The sequence below is a fragment of the Prionailurus viverrinus genome, chromosome E3, assembly GCF_022837055.1.
Source record: "Prionailurus viverrinus isolate Anna chromosome E3, UM_Priviv_1.0, whole genome shotgun sequence".
Classification (NCBI taxonomy): Eukaryota; Metazoa; Chordata; class Mammalia; order Carnivora; family Felidae; genus Prionailurus; species Prionailurus viverrinus.
In genome coordinates, this window is record NC_062576.1 from 20,189,510 (window position 1) to 20,203,797 (window position 14,288).

Consider the following 14,288-nt stretch of genomic DNA (forward strand, 5'->3'; position numbering starts at 1 on the left):
TGGGCTGGGTGCAGCGCAGGGAGGGAGGGAGCCATTTGGGGTCCACGGCTGAGGGTGGGACGGGAGGAGGAGGAGGCCGAGGCCGCTGTGCTCAGGGTGAGCCAGAGAGGAACAGAGCTGGGAAGGGGGAGGCGGCAGGGGAGCACGGGCCGGGCCTGCTGATAGGTGGCGCGCAGCCGTGGGAGGCTGCAGGGATAGTGTGGGACACACTTGGGCCTTCCTGGGGCCTGGGGCAGAGCTGGCAGTGCAGGAGTGAGGGCTGGCAGCGTGTTCCTTGCCCGAAATCCCTGGGCCCAGTGGTGTCTGTCACCTTCCCAGGTGGATTCAGCAGGCTCAGGAGGCAGGAAGGCAGAGGAGGTTACGGTTCTCAGTCCACATTTCCGGGGGGTTGCTGCTGGGAATTTGTGACAAGATTTCCCTTGACATATCAGCAAAACCTCCCTTCAGGGAGAGAAACGGCTTAATCTCATTCTGTCACCTTGAAAGGTTTGTGCCAATGAGTACAAAGAGTTTGTGGAGAAGCTCAAGGAGAAGTTCAGTTCAGCCCTGAAGAATCCTAATCTTGAAACCCCAGACACACTCCAGGAGCTGTTTGCCAGGTAAGGTTCTTCTGGGAAGTTTCTGTGTGACTCTTATGGGGCAAGAGGAAGAGTCACCGGCCACGGGCGTCTCCCCTGGTCAGCAGTTCCACGGCCTTGCAGCTGACCTGGCTGTGTCCCCTGACTCTGAAGCAGCTCGCCTCCTCTCGTGGGCAACTTGAAAAAGGAGAGGCCAGTGCCATCCCCAGCACCCCACCGGGCGCCCCCATTCCTTCTCCCACAGAGGCCCTGCTACTGACTTAATCCGGGCTTCCCCGCGCGCCGGGTGTGCTTTTACTAAGATTGCTCACTTGACCTAGGAGGACACTCCAGGATAGAAGTAGCCCTTCCGAGGCGGCAGCGCTTGTGACCCACAGGGCCAGGGTTTGAACTTCCACGGTGGGCCTGGTTCCAGAGCCCCAGCTCTTTCCAGCTCGGCCGCTGGGCGCCTGGAGAACATACTTGGGTCCGAGCACAGAACCCGTGAAGTGTTTTAAGTCTTGAGTTCTGTGATCCAGGCCTGTTGCCACTGCCTAATTCACCTGTGAATCCCTTCTTACCAGCCCCATCGAGGCGGTCCCTCTGGCCACTAGATGTCTGAATTTCTTCCTGTGGAGAGGACGTTCATCTGTTGGTTCCTGTTTGGGAACCCTAGGACATGGTTGCATTTAGCCCCAACAGCTTCATCCGGAGATCTCGATCTTCCATCCGTCCAACAGACAATTTACGTGGTGCCCGCGTATACCAGCGAGCGATTTGTAGTTGTTTTCAGACCTGACATCAGTGCCTTCTTTTGTGTTTGGGGCTCGTTTTTGCAGAGTTCCCCAGAACTCTCAAAGGGCATGGTTTATGTACAGTCTTAAAGGTGTTTCAAATAGCCCGCATATTTTCAGTAAATTTACGAGGCAACTTTTAGTTATAAAAAAAATACGGTTAAAATAAAGCCTTTTTACTTTTTAAAGGAGAGTTCATGAACCATCTGGAGGAAGGAAGAAGTCCCGCCCAGTTGTAACAGTTTAACACTAAATTTGATCTGGAGCATTCTGGCAGGACAGGCAAAAAAGAAAATGGATCCAAATACTTTGACTAAAACCACTTCACATTTCCTGTTAACTAAATTTTAGGAAGAATTCACTGTTGCCAAGACAAATTTTGACTTTAGAATTATAGAAGCCAAAGAAATGTCTTGCAAATGAACAGCCATTATTTTTTTTAAGTGAGTTCTGCGATTTTGTCGTACATTGAATTGCCTGGCTCTGTAATGCAACGGCTGGCCCATTGGACTTCTCTTCTTGTATTTGTTTGCTTGGTAGGAACACAAACAACATTACTTGAAGCTCAGAAACACAGATGGGGACATAGCCTGCTATCTAATACAGCTACTCCCTCTTTTGAGATATCTTCTTCCAGACATCTTTCTTATGCGTGTTTTTAATCCTGATGGGCCCACGATTTTAGATCCCCTTCCCTTGACAATTAGCGGTGGCTCTCTGCCAATAGGCACTTTTCCGTGTTGTTTCATAATTGTCCATAAATGAACACTCCTCATTTTCTCAACCCTCTCTTTACCAGCGCGCTCGTTTGATGAGCGGAGTGTGGTATTTTCTCATTGTAATTGACACGTACGTGTTTGAATGTTAACGAGTTTCACATTTTCTCCAGCACGGTCGCCAGCAAATGGCCACGTTAAGCAAGCATCCGCGCAGCGAAGGTCTCCTGTGTTCCACTGACATGCTCTCCTTTCGTCCCTTATGCAGATACCGAGTTTTGGCGATTGGAGACGAAAAGGATCTGACCAGGAAAGAGGATGAACTTAATAGGTAGGTACTGATTTACTGAGTGCCTTTCCCTCAGCCCATGATCCCGGCTGCCTGCGGCCTAGCACAGGAGACACCCTGGGCCCGACCTAGCCTGCCAGCCGTCTTTGAAGGTGAAGTTGTGTGCGAACCCGGCCTGTTCTGTGGGTCGTCTGTGCTGGTTTCATCCTGCAACATCAGGTCAAGTGACTATGGCAGAGACCACACAGCCCTCGAAGACCGAAATGTTTATTATCTGGCCCTTTCCGGGAAAAGCTTGCCCACCCGACCCTCACATAGCAGTGGCTTAGCCTTAAAGTGAGTTGAGGAGACAGTTTCAATTCTCAGCCCGTGAGCTTTCCACGCAAAGCTCTGGTTAGAAAGCTCAGCTGGTTTTTCTCATGTTGGATAACCAAGATTCAGTTTGATTTTAGTTCTACATTTCAATGAGAAGCCTCTCCTTTTTGGAGAAGAACTTGTTGGAGGTTGGATGAAAATGGGGCACGTGGCTGGGCCAGTCAGTGGAGCGTGCTACTCTTGATCTCATAGGTAGGTAGGTAGGTAGGTAGGTGCACTGAAAAAAATCTCAGCCCTAACTACATTTGTCAGTTGTCACGTACACCTGTTTCCAGGGTACGGCACCACTTACCCACTAGACTCAAACGGTTTTTCCTGCAAACATGGAGCAGTTAGTAAGGCTTAAAAACCACCATGTGTTTTGTTTTGGTTTATGAATAGTCTAGGCATTCATAGCACTTTCATGGGATGCAGCACTTTTTGGAAACAAGAACTGAATCCACCCAAAGTGAGCAGTGCCCGTGGCCCGCGGCCTCACGTGCTCTGCCGCCCACCCCACTGTCTTTCAGCGTGGATGACATCCACTTCCTGGTGCTCCAGAACCTGGTCCAGAGCACGCTGGCCCTCTCAGACAGCCAGATGGAGTCCTGCCGGTCGTTTCAGGTGGGTAGTGGGCACCCGGCGGCAGCTTTGCGGGAGCGCTGTGGGGCTCGCCCTGTCAGAGGCGGGAGCCGAGGGAGGCCCTCCTCGCTCATTCTCTTCTCAGCTGTGCGGTCTCGGGGGGTCCGATTTCCCCTGAGACTCGCGCCCTCACTTCTTTGATCTTGGAAGTGTGGCGGCAGGATCCAGTGACCGTCCCCCCAAATCCTTCCTGTGCTGAGGTTTTCGGTCTGATGTTTAAGGCAGAAACTTAGGCAGAAGAGGAGGTGAGCCATGACAAAGGACTGAGGCAGCAATTGAGCTGTACAGCTTATCTTCTCAAATCAGAACTTCTAAATGTCGAGGTACTTTGATCCCTGGAGATCACCGTGCGGGAAGCCTGCCTTTCTCCGGGCCACGAGCTTAGATCTCTCCTGAGAACGTCTTAGAACGTAATGCTGCTTTATCTTGGCTGAGTGAGGGTGGAGGGCAGGCAGGCGCTTCTCCTTGAACCCCATCCCGAGCCTGGGGAGGTGCTGGTATTAATTAGCACTCGCTACAAACAGGAAACTTGCGTTTCCCAGGGCGCGAAAAAGCAAATGCCCACGATCACACGACTCTCCGTCGACCCAGAGTCCATGTGGCTCCAGGGCCCCAGCAGAGAGGTGCTCAGAAGGACCTGCCCCCCGCCCGAAGCCAGTGCCTCCCTTGTTTTTGATGGTCGCACAGGTGTATTCCAAGTGGAGCCTATTTACTTTTGTATTTGACCTCCAAATCTGAAACTCAGCACTGGTTTACGTTACCAAATCAGCCCAGTTTGGAACACGAGAGGGACAAATATGAAAAAAAGGGATGGTATTATTTCTTTCTTTTTTTTTATTTTCTTCTATTTTTTTTTTTAATTTTTTTTTTTAACGTTTATTTTTGAGACAGAGAGAGACTGAGCATGAACGGGGGAGGGTCAGGAGACAGGGAGACACAGAATCTGAAACAGGCTCCAGGCTCTGAGCTGTCAGCACAGAGTCCGATGCGGGGCTCGAACTCATGGACTGCGAGATCATGACCTGAGCTGAAGTCGGACACTTAACCGACTGAGCCACCCACACGCCCCTATTTTATTTTAATGTTTCTTCATTTTTGAGAGAGAGAGAGACAGAGCATAAGCAGGGGAGGGGCAGAGAGAGAGGGAGACACAGAATCTGAAGCAGGCTCCAGGCTCCGAGCTGTCAGCACAGAGCCTAAAGCGGGACTCGAACCCACAGACCACAAGATCATGACCTGAGCCAAAGTCGGACGCTCAACCGACTGAGCCACCCAGGTGCCCCTGTTTCTAATCCCACTGATGAGTTCAGACAGGTAGTGTCCCAAACTTTGGGTACCTCCTCATCCACCAGGGAGCTCTTGCAGCATGTGGCCCCCAGGCCCCGCGCCCAGAGACCGCAGAGGGGGTGGGATCCTCACAAGCATGCTGCCGGCCCCAGGATTCTGACCAGGGTCCTCGGAGCACCCTGGGGGAAGACACGGTGTAGACCCAGCTTGGACACTGCACTTATCTTCCAGATGGTGCTTGTTACTTTGGCCACAGAGGAGATGAGGAGCACTGGGGGGAAACGGAGCGATTTAGGGAAAATACGTGACCCCGTGTGACCTGGTGGCGCTTCAGAGCACCACCCCGGCCCGAGTCCTTTTACAGCAACGGCCAGGCCTCTGCAGTCTCAAGACTGAACGCTCTTTCCATGCCTCTCTCAATTCGTCACCGCGAGATGCAGCTGTGGTGGAGGGGTCCCCAGTCATCCTGTTCTTGCCCCCGTCGATGCCACGCAGCACTTGAGCCACATTTATTCACGCGACGTGTGTATGTCTTGGAGGCTGGTGGTGGTGCCTCGCCCCTCCTGCATCCCAGCACTTTACAGATAAAGAGGGCAAAGCCTTGTGGGAGCCTCAACACACAGAGAACAAGAATGGAACGGGGTAGGGGGGTGGGCAGAAGTCCCAAGCAGACAGCCCCCAGTCTGGCCCTGGCTCTGTCTTGTCAGACCCAAGCTTGTTTAAAAAGAAAAAAAAAATGTTTTTAATTTACTGCCAGCATTGCCCATAAAGATCCCAATTTCCGACTTTATACCTGTGGCCACGGAGGGACCTTTTGTCTCTTCTGCCCAGCAGGGATTCGAGCTGGATGGGACCTCGGGGGTCAGTCCAACCACTCATCACACAAGCAAGCCCAGCCCCAGAGTTAACGGCCAAAGCCAGGTCCCCACGTCCCAGCCAGGGCCTCGTCCCCCGCGTCATCCTGCTGCTGTCCCTCCTCCGGTTCCGTTTGCAGGCGGCGTCTGGGTTCTGGTGGGTGGTGCCGAAGGCCTCATCGCTCTCCTTGCCCCCCGGGGGCGTGGGAAGTTGCGTGAGGCAGTGCCTGGGCCACAGCAAGAGGCGGGTGCTTCGTCCGCGACTGCCCCGCTGGCACTGAACGCTGGAGGGCCATCGGGGATGAGGTCAGAGGCCTTCTATGGGACCCCACAAGGCTCCCTGCAGCCGCAAACTTCCAGAGGTGCTCTGCAGGGAAGCAGCCACTCCCGGGGGGCCGTGGTCGACTGTCTGCCTCTCGCATATCTGGCAGGCTGGGCCACACTCGCTCACTCCCCAGGCTTGGTGTGAGTGCTCCTGCACCAGCAGTCATCTGGGGAGCATGCCCATCACACAAGGCTTTTCTTTTTTTCCTTTCTTTTTTTAAATACAAATATCGTCGAGTTGACTAACATACAGTGTGTACAGTGTGGTTTTGGGGGTAGGTTACAGGGCTTTTCACAGGAAGTGGAGGCCAGCTCCTCCCTCCCCAGAGGAGAGGAATGATGGCAAACTGGCCCCTCCCCCGCCTCTTTCCCTCTGCCCCATGCAGTGCTTTCCCTTCAGGCCTGATGGTCTGTGCACCATGCCTGACGTCGAAGCTCTGTCTAGAGACATCGAGGGTGGTGTGTGGGCCTCAGACTGACAAGACGCAGTGTGTGCCCAGATCCCCCTCCGGCCAGCACCCTGACTGACTCCTGCCTTGGCTCTGCTGATCTCCTAAGTCCCTCTGCCATGGCACAGTGGTGAGGTCACTGGACTTGAGGGCGAGGCCTCATTCCCGCCTCTTCTTGGTCCCACCCCTGCCCAGCAATGTGGCCTCGGAAACTCCCTCGAAGTCCACGAGCCTCTGTCTTCTCTGGCACTCGTGGTTCTGGGGGCGATGCGGCAGAGAACCTTCCGAGCCTAAAATGCTCAGACTGTGACCATACTTTTTCCTGGCCAGCACTTTTGAGGAGACAGGCCTAGCAGGAACTGTCCTGGGGTCTAGTGGATGCTGGACACTTGCCGTTGGGCCAGTTGGCCGGATGGTGTGGACGGAGTAAAGCGGACGTGTTTGGGAACATACTGTGTGGGCGGAGCCAACCAGACGTACTAATGGGCTGAGTGAGGAGTAGGGAAAAGAGTGATATCAGAGATGATTCTGCGTTGACTCCCACTGTCTTTTTTTTTATTTAAAAAAAATTTTTTTAACGTTTATTTATTTTTGAGACAGAAAGAGACAGAGCATGAATGGGGGAGGGTCAGAGAGAGGGAGACACAGAATCTGAAAACAGGCTCCAGGCTCTGAGCTGTCAGCACAGAGCCCGATGCGGGGCTTGAATTCACGGACCGTGAGGTCATGACCTGAGCCGAAGTCGGCCGCTTAACCGACTGAGTCACCCAGGCGCCCCAACTCCCACTGTCTTTTTATCCAAGACTTAGCTGTGGGGTGCAGAGCAGTCCTTTCTCCCAGCTTGCCTGTCCCTCTCTGTAGTCTCTGGGGTGAGACGTGATGGGAGGGAGAAGTTTGAGGGTCGGAACTGCTGGCTTCCTCTGGGCACTCTCGCACCACACCCCCAGGTGTCCTTGTCCCCCTGTGGGCCCCTCCTCTACAGACCAGCTGTAGCGTCTGCTCCCCCCACCCCCCAGCTGCGGGACCACCTGGCTCACCCGCTGCCTTGCTGTGTCGCAGACTTTCCGCCTATACCGGGAATACAAGGACCATATTCTGGTGAAGGCCTTCATGGAGTGCCAGAAAAGGAGCTTGGTCAACCGGCGCCGCGTCAACCACATGCTCGGCCCGAAGAAAAACCGGGCTCTGCCCTTCGTGCCCATGTCCTACCAGTTGTCCCAGACCTACTACAGGTGAGCCCCGGGGAGGGGGGGGGGGTGCTGGGGAAGGCGGAGGGCGTCACCTCCAGGGGGCGCCACCTCCGGGGGCGTGGGGCCCTCCCGTGGCCGCAAGTGCAGGGTGCAGCTTCTGGAATGAGTTTCCTTCTCTGCGCCTGTGCCACCTGCTGTGAGGATAAGGGCAGCGCTCGCAATGGTTTGTTCTGGGACATTTACCAAAATGAGTTTCTAACGTAACAATTCGACTAACGGCACAGCCTCGTGGTCGGGCCTAATCGGTCTTTCTCACAGCTCAGAGCTGCTCCGGGCTTCATCTTGAAGCCATCCCATATTTTCGAGACCGTTTGCAGCACACCAGCCACCTGAGTGGTGGTTTGGGATGCTGTGAGTCACCTTCCGGAGCGCCTCCTGACGGGAGCACTCCTCACAGCGTGGTCCGCAGCCGGCGTGGCTGGTCTTGGTCACCCGCTCCGCATTTTGTGCCACTGGCCTCCTTAACCACACACACGGAGAGGAAATCTGTGGAATAGTCCCAGGAGTCTCCTCTCCTTGGCAGCCCTCGGCCTTGGCTGGCCTCCTCTTCTCCAGGCTGTTCTCCTTGTCCGTCCTCAGATCTGCACTGAGGTCGTCAGAAACAGAAGAGCAGCAAAATGAGGGGGGTTGGGTTTTCTTAGGCATCCCTTTGCCCGTAACTCCAGACGCTCACGCCTTTCTTGAAGGCCCCTCCCGACTGACCTTCTGTGTCCTTTGCCTTCCTGGGATGCTGCCTGCTGCAGTAAAAAGAGCCGTGGCTTGGGAGGCAAGAGACATGGGTCCAGGTCCAGGAAGGCCACTTCTCGACCGTTTTTCCCCTGCAGCATTCTAGTCTGTGAGCCAAGGGGTGGTGTTCACATCAGGAAGACCTCTGGGTCCCTCCCTGGGACCTGGGCCCGCATTACAGCGATATGGGAAGGCAGGCTTGTGGACAGAGACCAGGCCTTGACTGTGCAGCCGCCTCATGGAGACAGTGAGACGGACACACTCGTGTCCTCTCATCTCCCCGTGGTTCAGGGCTTGCCTCGCGTAAAGGTTACCGTTAACAAAACGTGCATCCGCCTTCCCCAATTTGGCGCCTGTTCATAGCGAAAGGCCGCGAGGCGTGGAGTAGCGGGTTAGATGAAAGGCCACGGCCCCTCCGTGCAGGTGTCCGGTGAGCAGGGAAGGCACACGCAGAGGGGATTGGAACGCGGCGCCCTCACAGAGGCGGAAAAGAGGGCTTTGCGGGGAGGCTGGCGTGGCCAGTTTTGAACGCGAGGGTCCGAAGCGCCCATAGCCCATCCACGCGAAGCCCTCCAACATCCCGTCCTCAGTTTGGACCTTACCTCCGTTTTGTCCGCACAGGATTTTTACTTGGCGATTTCCAAGCACCGTCTGCACAGAATCGTTCCAGTTCTTCAAGAAAATCCTGGCCGCCGGCAAGTTGGACCAGCCTGATAATTTTTCCTTCAAAGACCAGGATAATAATGAGCCTGCACGCGACATGGTGGCATTTTCTCTGGACGGCCCCGGAGGACACTGTGTGGCCGCCCTGACCCTCTTCTCTCTGGGCCTCATTTCCGTGGACGTCCGGATCCCGGAGCAGATCGTGGTGGTGGACAGCTCCATGGTGGAGAACGAGGTCATTAAGAGGTAAGGGCTGGGGTGTAAAGCAGGTGGGGCACGCACGCTGCTCTGAGCGCAGCCGGGGCTCCCCACCGGGGGCTTCCTCTCAAGGCCACGGCGTCACAGCGGCCACGCCCTGGGGGAGTGGCCACGCCCCGGCTCGTGCGCGGTCCCCTAGGTCCGTTTTCCTCTCCCAGCCTGGGGAAGGACGGGGGCTTGGACGAGGATGACGATGAAGAGGAAGACCTGGACGAGGGCTCTGGGGGCAAGCACCGGGCCATCGAGGTGAAAGCCCGCCAGGCCTCCCACACCAACTACCTGCTGATGCGGGGCTACTGCGCGCCCGGCATCGTCAGCACCCGCAACCTGAACCCCAACGACAGCATCGTGGTGAACTCCTGTCTGGTGAAGTTCCGGCTCCGCCGCACCCCGGCGCCCACCCGGCTCTGGCCCATCGGTGAGTGGCACCGGCCGCCCCACGCTCCGACCCCCCTCGCCCACCCCCGGGCCTCGCGGGGGAGCCTCCGCTGGCCAGCCCTTCCCCTCCTGGGCCACCCCCCCAGGGGCCAGGGGCCGCGTTAGAGCGGACCCCGTCTTCTGTTCCTTTCCCTCAGTCCCACGTGCAGGCCTACACCCTCAGGTGGCCCCCTGGGCCCCGTGTCCTGGCCCACTCCCACGCAGCCTTGTCATACTGCCGGTTCCCTCCATCGCTTGAAATCACATACTTTCACAAACTGCTTACGTGTCACTTCTGACCTCTTGCTAGGACAGTCGGGTGTTCGGCTGATACTCATTGTCTGTCACCTCCCTCATTTACACTTTTTATACTCTTTCTGTCTCTTCTGTTAATTACGTCTGAAGCTCTAAGTAGCCTGCTTAAACCTTCCGTTCCCACATACCCTGAACGTGAGGCAGTCTCTTCCTCTCCCCCCACAGAAAGTGAACACATTCGGGCCCCTTCCCACCCCTTTCCTGCCTCCGCCTTTCCTTCGCCTTCCCCCGTCGGGCTGCACGGTGTTTACTTTCAGTGTCAGAACCCCAGTTAGTGTTCTGTGCTCTGTCTGGAGTTTGGTTTGGGCGAAAACGTGGTCCGTGTGACCGTGGTCGTGGCAGAGACAGCTTTTACGGGAAGAACGCACACCGGCCCCGCTTGCGAGAGCACACGTGGGAGTTGGGGGCGGGGGCCCGCGATGTCTCCCGGGGTCTGAGGAGCAGGGAACACGGGGGCACCGACAAGGCAGGGCCCCCTCCGGGGCTCCGAGGCTGCACTTCTCAGACCCTGGCCCCAAGGGACATCAAGGGACACGTGTCGGGAGCCCGACTGCCAGGGGCCGTGCCCTGTGCAGCCAGAGGGTGACCCCTTGCTGTCCGGGGGGCAGTGAGCTGGCGTTGGAGCCCGTGCTCCGGTGTGGGCTGATTCGGGTCTCCCTGTCTTCACAGTCACATCTCTGGAAGAGCTCCCCGTGGGAATATCCTGCCTCCCCGACACGTTCACCAGGCTGATCAACAGCCAGGAGGGCCCCTGCAGCTTGGATGAGTTTGTCCACCAGGTGGAGCTGTCCGGGTATGAACCTGGAGACGTGTGCGCGGCCCTGGAGGTCCAGGGGGCCATTGCAGCCACGGGGTGCTTCGGGGTAGACCGAGTGGAGCTGAGCAGGTGGTTCTCCGCCTTCGAGGGGACAGACGGCGAGCGCACCAGGACCTTCGCAGACTACATCCAGGTGAGCCGTGCTCTCGGGTCACCTGGGGCGGCTGCAGCTCGGGGGCCGGATGCACACAGTGGGTGGGCGTGGCTTGGGATGCGTGGTGGAATTACTTGCCAGGATTAAAAATAGGAGATTTTGCCTAAAACCCAGCTTTGGGATGTTAGAAGGTCTGGCAGCCTGGGCCCCGTTGCTTCAGCCACACAGCACGGTTGGACAGAGCCAAGTAGGGCCATGTCTGCGGCCGTGACTCCTGGGGATCCTGCCCCTGGCCCCACGTACTCACCCCTCTACCTGCCTGGGCCCAGTTTCATCAGGCACCCTTGAACCCAGAGAATGTCAAAACAGATGGACCTCTTAAATCAAGTGCCATGGGGCCTGGCTCGCCCTCCTGTGTGTCGTCCGTAGTTGGAAGCAGTGGGATGCACGTCAGCTATTGGTGATGTCAGAGACGCCTGCCTTGCAGCGTTCATGGTGGGGGAGGAGAGTAGAGACCAGTGTTCCTGGTTATCAAACCAGTTTTTAGGAGCACAGGACAGGAGAGAGGGGTCGTGACGACCATTCACGTGGTGTTTCACTGTTCACATAAGTCCTGCCTCTGGAGCTCTAGGAGGTAAACCGACACGGGTCAGGCGGCTCCCTGTGTTCCCTGCTGCCCAGCCCCGGGCCCCAGGTGGCGAGCGCCCACATGACCCTCCCCACCAGTCCTGCCTGACCTGGTTTCGGGACATGAACCGGGGCAAGTTTCTTGAACCCTGACCTATGGGTTTTCGAATCTGGAAATGAAAAGAAGGACCACCCAGCGTTGGTGCAGTGCCTAGATCAGAACAAGGACCTCGGAAGCAGGGCTTGGCATAAGTATGAGAGGAGTTCCCATCATTCATGTGGGAACGGTCATGGCCTTTACAGAGCTCGGGGTGTTGAGTCCCCTGGGAGGATGCTTTGATGGCCGCGTCAAGGGCACAGCTTCGGTTCCCCGAAGTTCACACCAAGCCTAGAGAGGGCCACACGGCCAGCTGGCACCCACCTGGGGCTGGAAGGCAGACCTGGGCCCCGAGTTGTCCGTCCTGGAGGGACTGGGCTTGCCGTTTGCTCAGGGCATTCAGACACATCGGGCAAGGGAAGCGGGCGTGAGGATCGTGGGGTCCCCCACAGAGCCAGTGTGTCCCCCGCTTCTCCTAGGACCTCTTGGAGTACCACCAGGTGGTGGAGGTCGGCGGCAACACTGTTCGCCTGGTGGCCATGGCCTCTGCCCAGCCCTGGCTCCTGCACTCCGTGCGGCTAAAAGGCAAAAAGGAGGATGTGGACGCTCCAAGAGAAGACCCCCGGAGCCCCCGGAGCACCAAGAGGCGTGCCAGCTGGACGAGCAGCGATGTGGCCCATCAGGGTGGGGAAACCGACCTGGAGAGTCCCCAGAAGCCCCCCGCTAAGAGGCCCGCGCTCCAGGATGTGCGCTTGGCCCTGAGCCCCAGGCCCAGAGCAGAAGAGGAGCCGGAAGCCCCGGCGCCTGCTCCGCCAGCAGCTCCCGGAGACGCGGGCGTGAAGGAGCCTGCCCCGGGGGCGCTGGAGGCCGGGCGAGAGTTCCAAGAGAATCTGAGGGCGGCCAGCCCTCTAGGCCAGGAGCCGCTGAGCTGTCAGGCCCAGCTTCCAGAGGGATCTGAAGACCCCAGAGGTACCGAGCCTTGTCGCCGGCCCACCCTCCCCCACCTGCCCATTCTCTGCCCTCGGGTCCGAGCAGTCCCCACATGCCGCTGGGAACCTGCCCCCGGCCACAGAAGGCCGTTGCCTCCAGCCTTTCCTGTCTCCGCGTAGAAAGGTCTCGCCTGCGTCCGCTTACTGCTTCCACTAGAGGGCTTCAGACTCCTGAGTGGGGGTGGGGGTTCTAAGCGTGGTCACTGGGGTGCTTCTGGAGGGCTGTGTGTGCCAAGGTGTCCCGTGCAAGGGAGCGGTGCCTGAAATAGGAGGCGTCTCACTTTCCGTTGGGACCGGCTGACGCACGGGGACTGAAACCTCCCCTGTGGCGAAAGCGCTCCTGTCTGGGCTCAACGCGGGCCTCTTCACGGGGCTTCAGAAGGTCTTTGCCTGGGGTTTATGCGCGGAGCTCTGCAGTCAGGGCTTCTGGGCAGGAGGGGCTCGCTTGGCTCCCCTTGTGGGGGCTCCTCGGGGCCCTGGGAACACCCCGCACACTCGCACGCCGTGGCCCAACCCGGCTTCGTTCTGGGTGTGCCGGCTTTGTTCCCTCAGCCCCAGAGCCCGCACGTGCGTGTCGCATGGAGGGAGGAGGAAGAGGCGGACTCCGCCCCTTAGTCTCCCTTGTCCTTTCCCTCTCCTGTCAGGTTCGGCAGAGAGTTCTGTGGCCGGCAGCCTGTCCCAGGCAGCATGGGAAAAGTGAGTGTGTGCCCAGATGGGGGGCCTGGGCAGGGCGTGAGTGCGACGGTGGGGAGTATGCCTCAGGGTCCCCGTAGCAATCATCACGTGGAGGTGGTTCACAGTCGGGCACAGTGGTTCTCGGCGGGGGGACCTGCAGACTTATGGCACATTGTCCCGCTTGCCGGGGGCACAAGGCAGGAGCTTCTCGCGTGCGGTGGGCGAGGGCCCGAGGTGTGGGCTTCTGCAGTGTGGGTCCATCTGGAACCGTGGCCTTTCTGGTGGGGGGGCACCCCCACAAGTGCATACGCAGCCCTCAGCTTGGTGGGGCCGAGTGCCCCCGGCTCAGATGCAGCCTTTCCAGGGCCCAGGCAGGGCGGGCAGAGCCAAGTGTCCAGCCGATGCCGGGCCTGTCCTGTGCTTGGACCCCGCGCGGCAGACCGGTCCTGGGGATAGGGGGCGGGGGGGCTGCCAGATATGACACGGAAGTAGAGCTTCCGCATAAGGACCCCAGCTTGGCCCAGTGTGCAGGCAGCCATTGCCTCAGGGTCCGGGATGGAGCTGGTGAATCCAGAAATTGAAGCTCTTTTCCATCCCCAGCCAGTGGGGGTCCGGCGGGGGGCTCATCGAGGCCTCGGTCGAGGCTGAGGGGGAACGGGTCCCCTCAGCCGGTGATCCTGGGCCCCGGGGCCGGGACTCCTCCGTCCAGTGGGAAGGGCCTCGGCGTCCCATCTGTGGAGCGGGGGGTCCGTGCGTCAGCGAGCCTGTCCCCTCGCCCGCCAAGCCCGACAGCGGACTGCCGTCCCCGCAGGGACTGCGAGGGCATCTCGTTCGTCGCCCGCCCATGGCGCATCGTGGACGGCCACCTGAACGTGCCAGTGTGCAAGGGCATGATGGAGGCCGTCCTCTACCACATCATGACCAGGCCCGGCATTCCCGAGACCTGCCTGCTGCAGCACTACCAGGGCGTCCTGCAGCCTGTCGCCGTGCTCGAGCTGCTCCAGGTGCGGCCGGGCCGTCGGGGGGGTTTCTAGGATGGGCCTGAGGGTGCCGAGACTCCCCCCACCCCACCCCAGAGAGTCCTACCCCCCGGC

At 58.2% G+C, this 14,288-nt stretch overlaps 1 protein-coding gene across 1 annotated transcript in view; it reads left to right on the top strand.

The window, feature by feature from the left end:
* GTF3C1 (general transcription factor IIIC subunit 1) overlaps positions 1-14,288 on the top strand; it is a 75,459-nt gene that overhangs the window by 59,941 nt on the left and 1,230 nt on the right. Inside the window, exons 27-36 of the mRNA XM_047839279.1 lie at positions 487-599; positions 2,336-2,398; positions 3,241-3,334; positions 7,326-7,498; positions 8,864-9,151; positions 9,322-9,581; positions 10,565-10,845; positions 12,010-12,499; positions 13,164-13,215; positions 14,006-14,198. Of these exons, the coding sequence (XP_047695235.1) occupies positions 487-599; positions 2,336-2,398; positions 3,241-3,334; positions 7,326-7,498; positions 8,864-9,151; positions 9,322-9,581; positions 10,565-10,845; positions 12,010-12,499; positions 13,164-13,215; positions 14,006-14,198 (2,007 nt within the window). The remainder of the gene's footprint in view (positions 1-486; positions 600-2,335; positions 2,399-3,240; positions 3,335-7,325; positions 7,499-8,863; positions 9,152-9,321; positions 9,582-10,564; positions 10,846-12,009; positions 12,500-13,163; positions 13,216-14,005; positions 14,199-14,288) is intronic.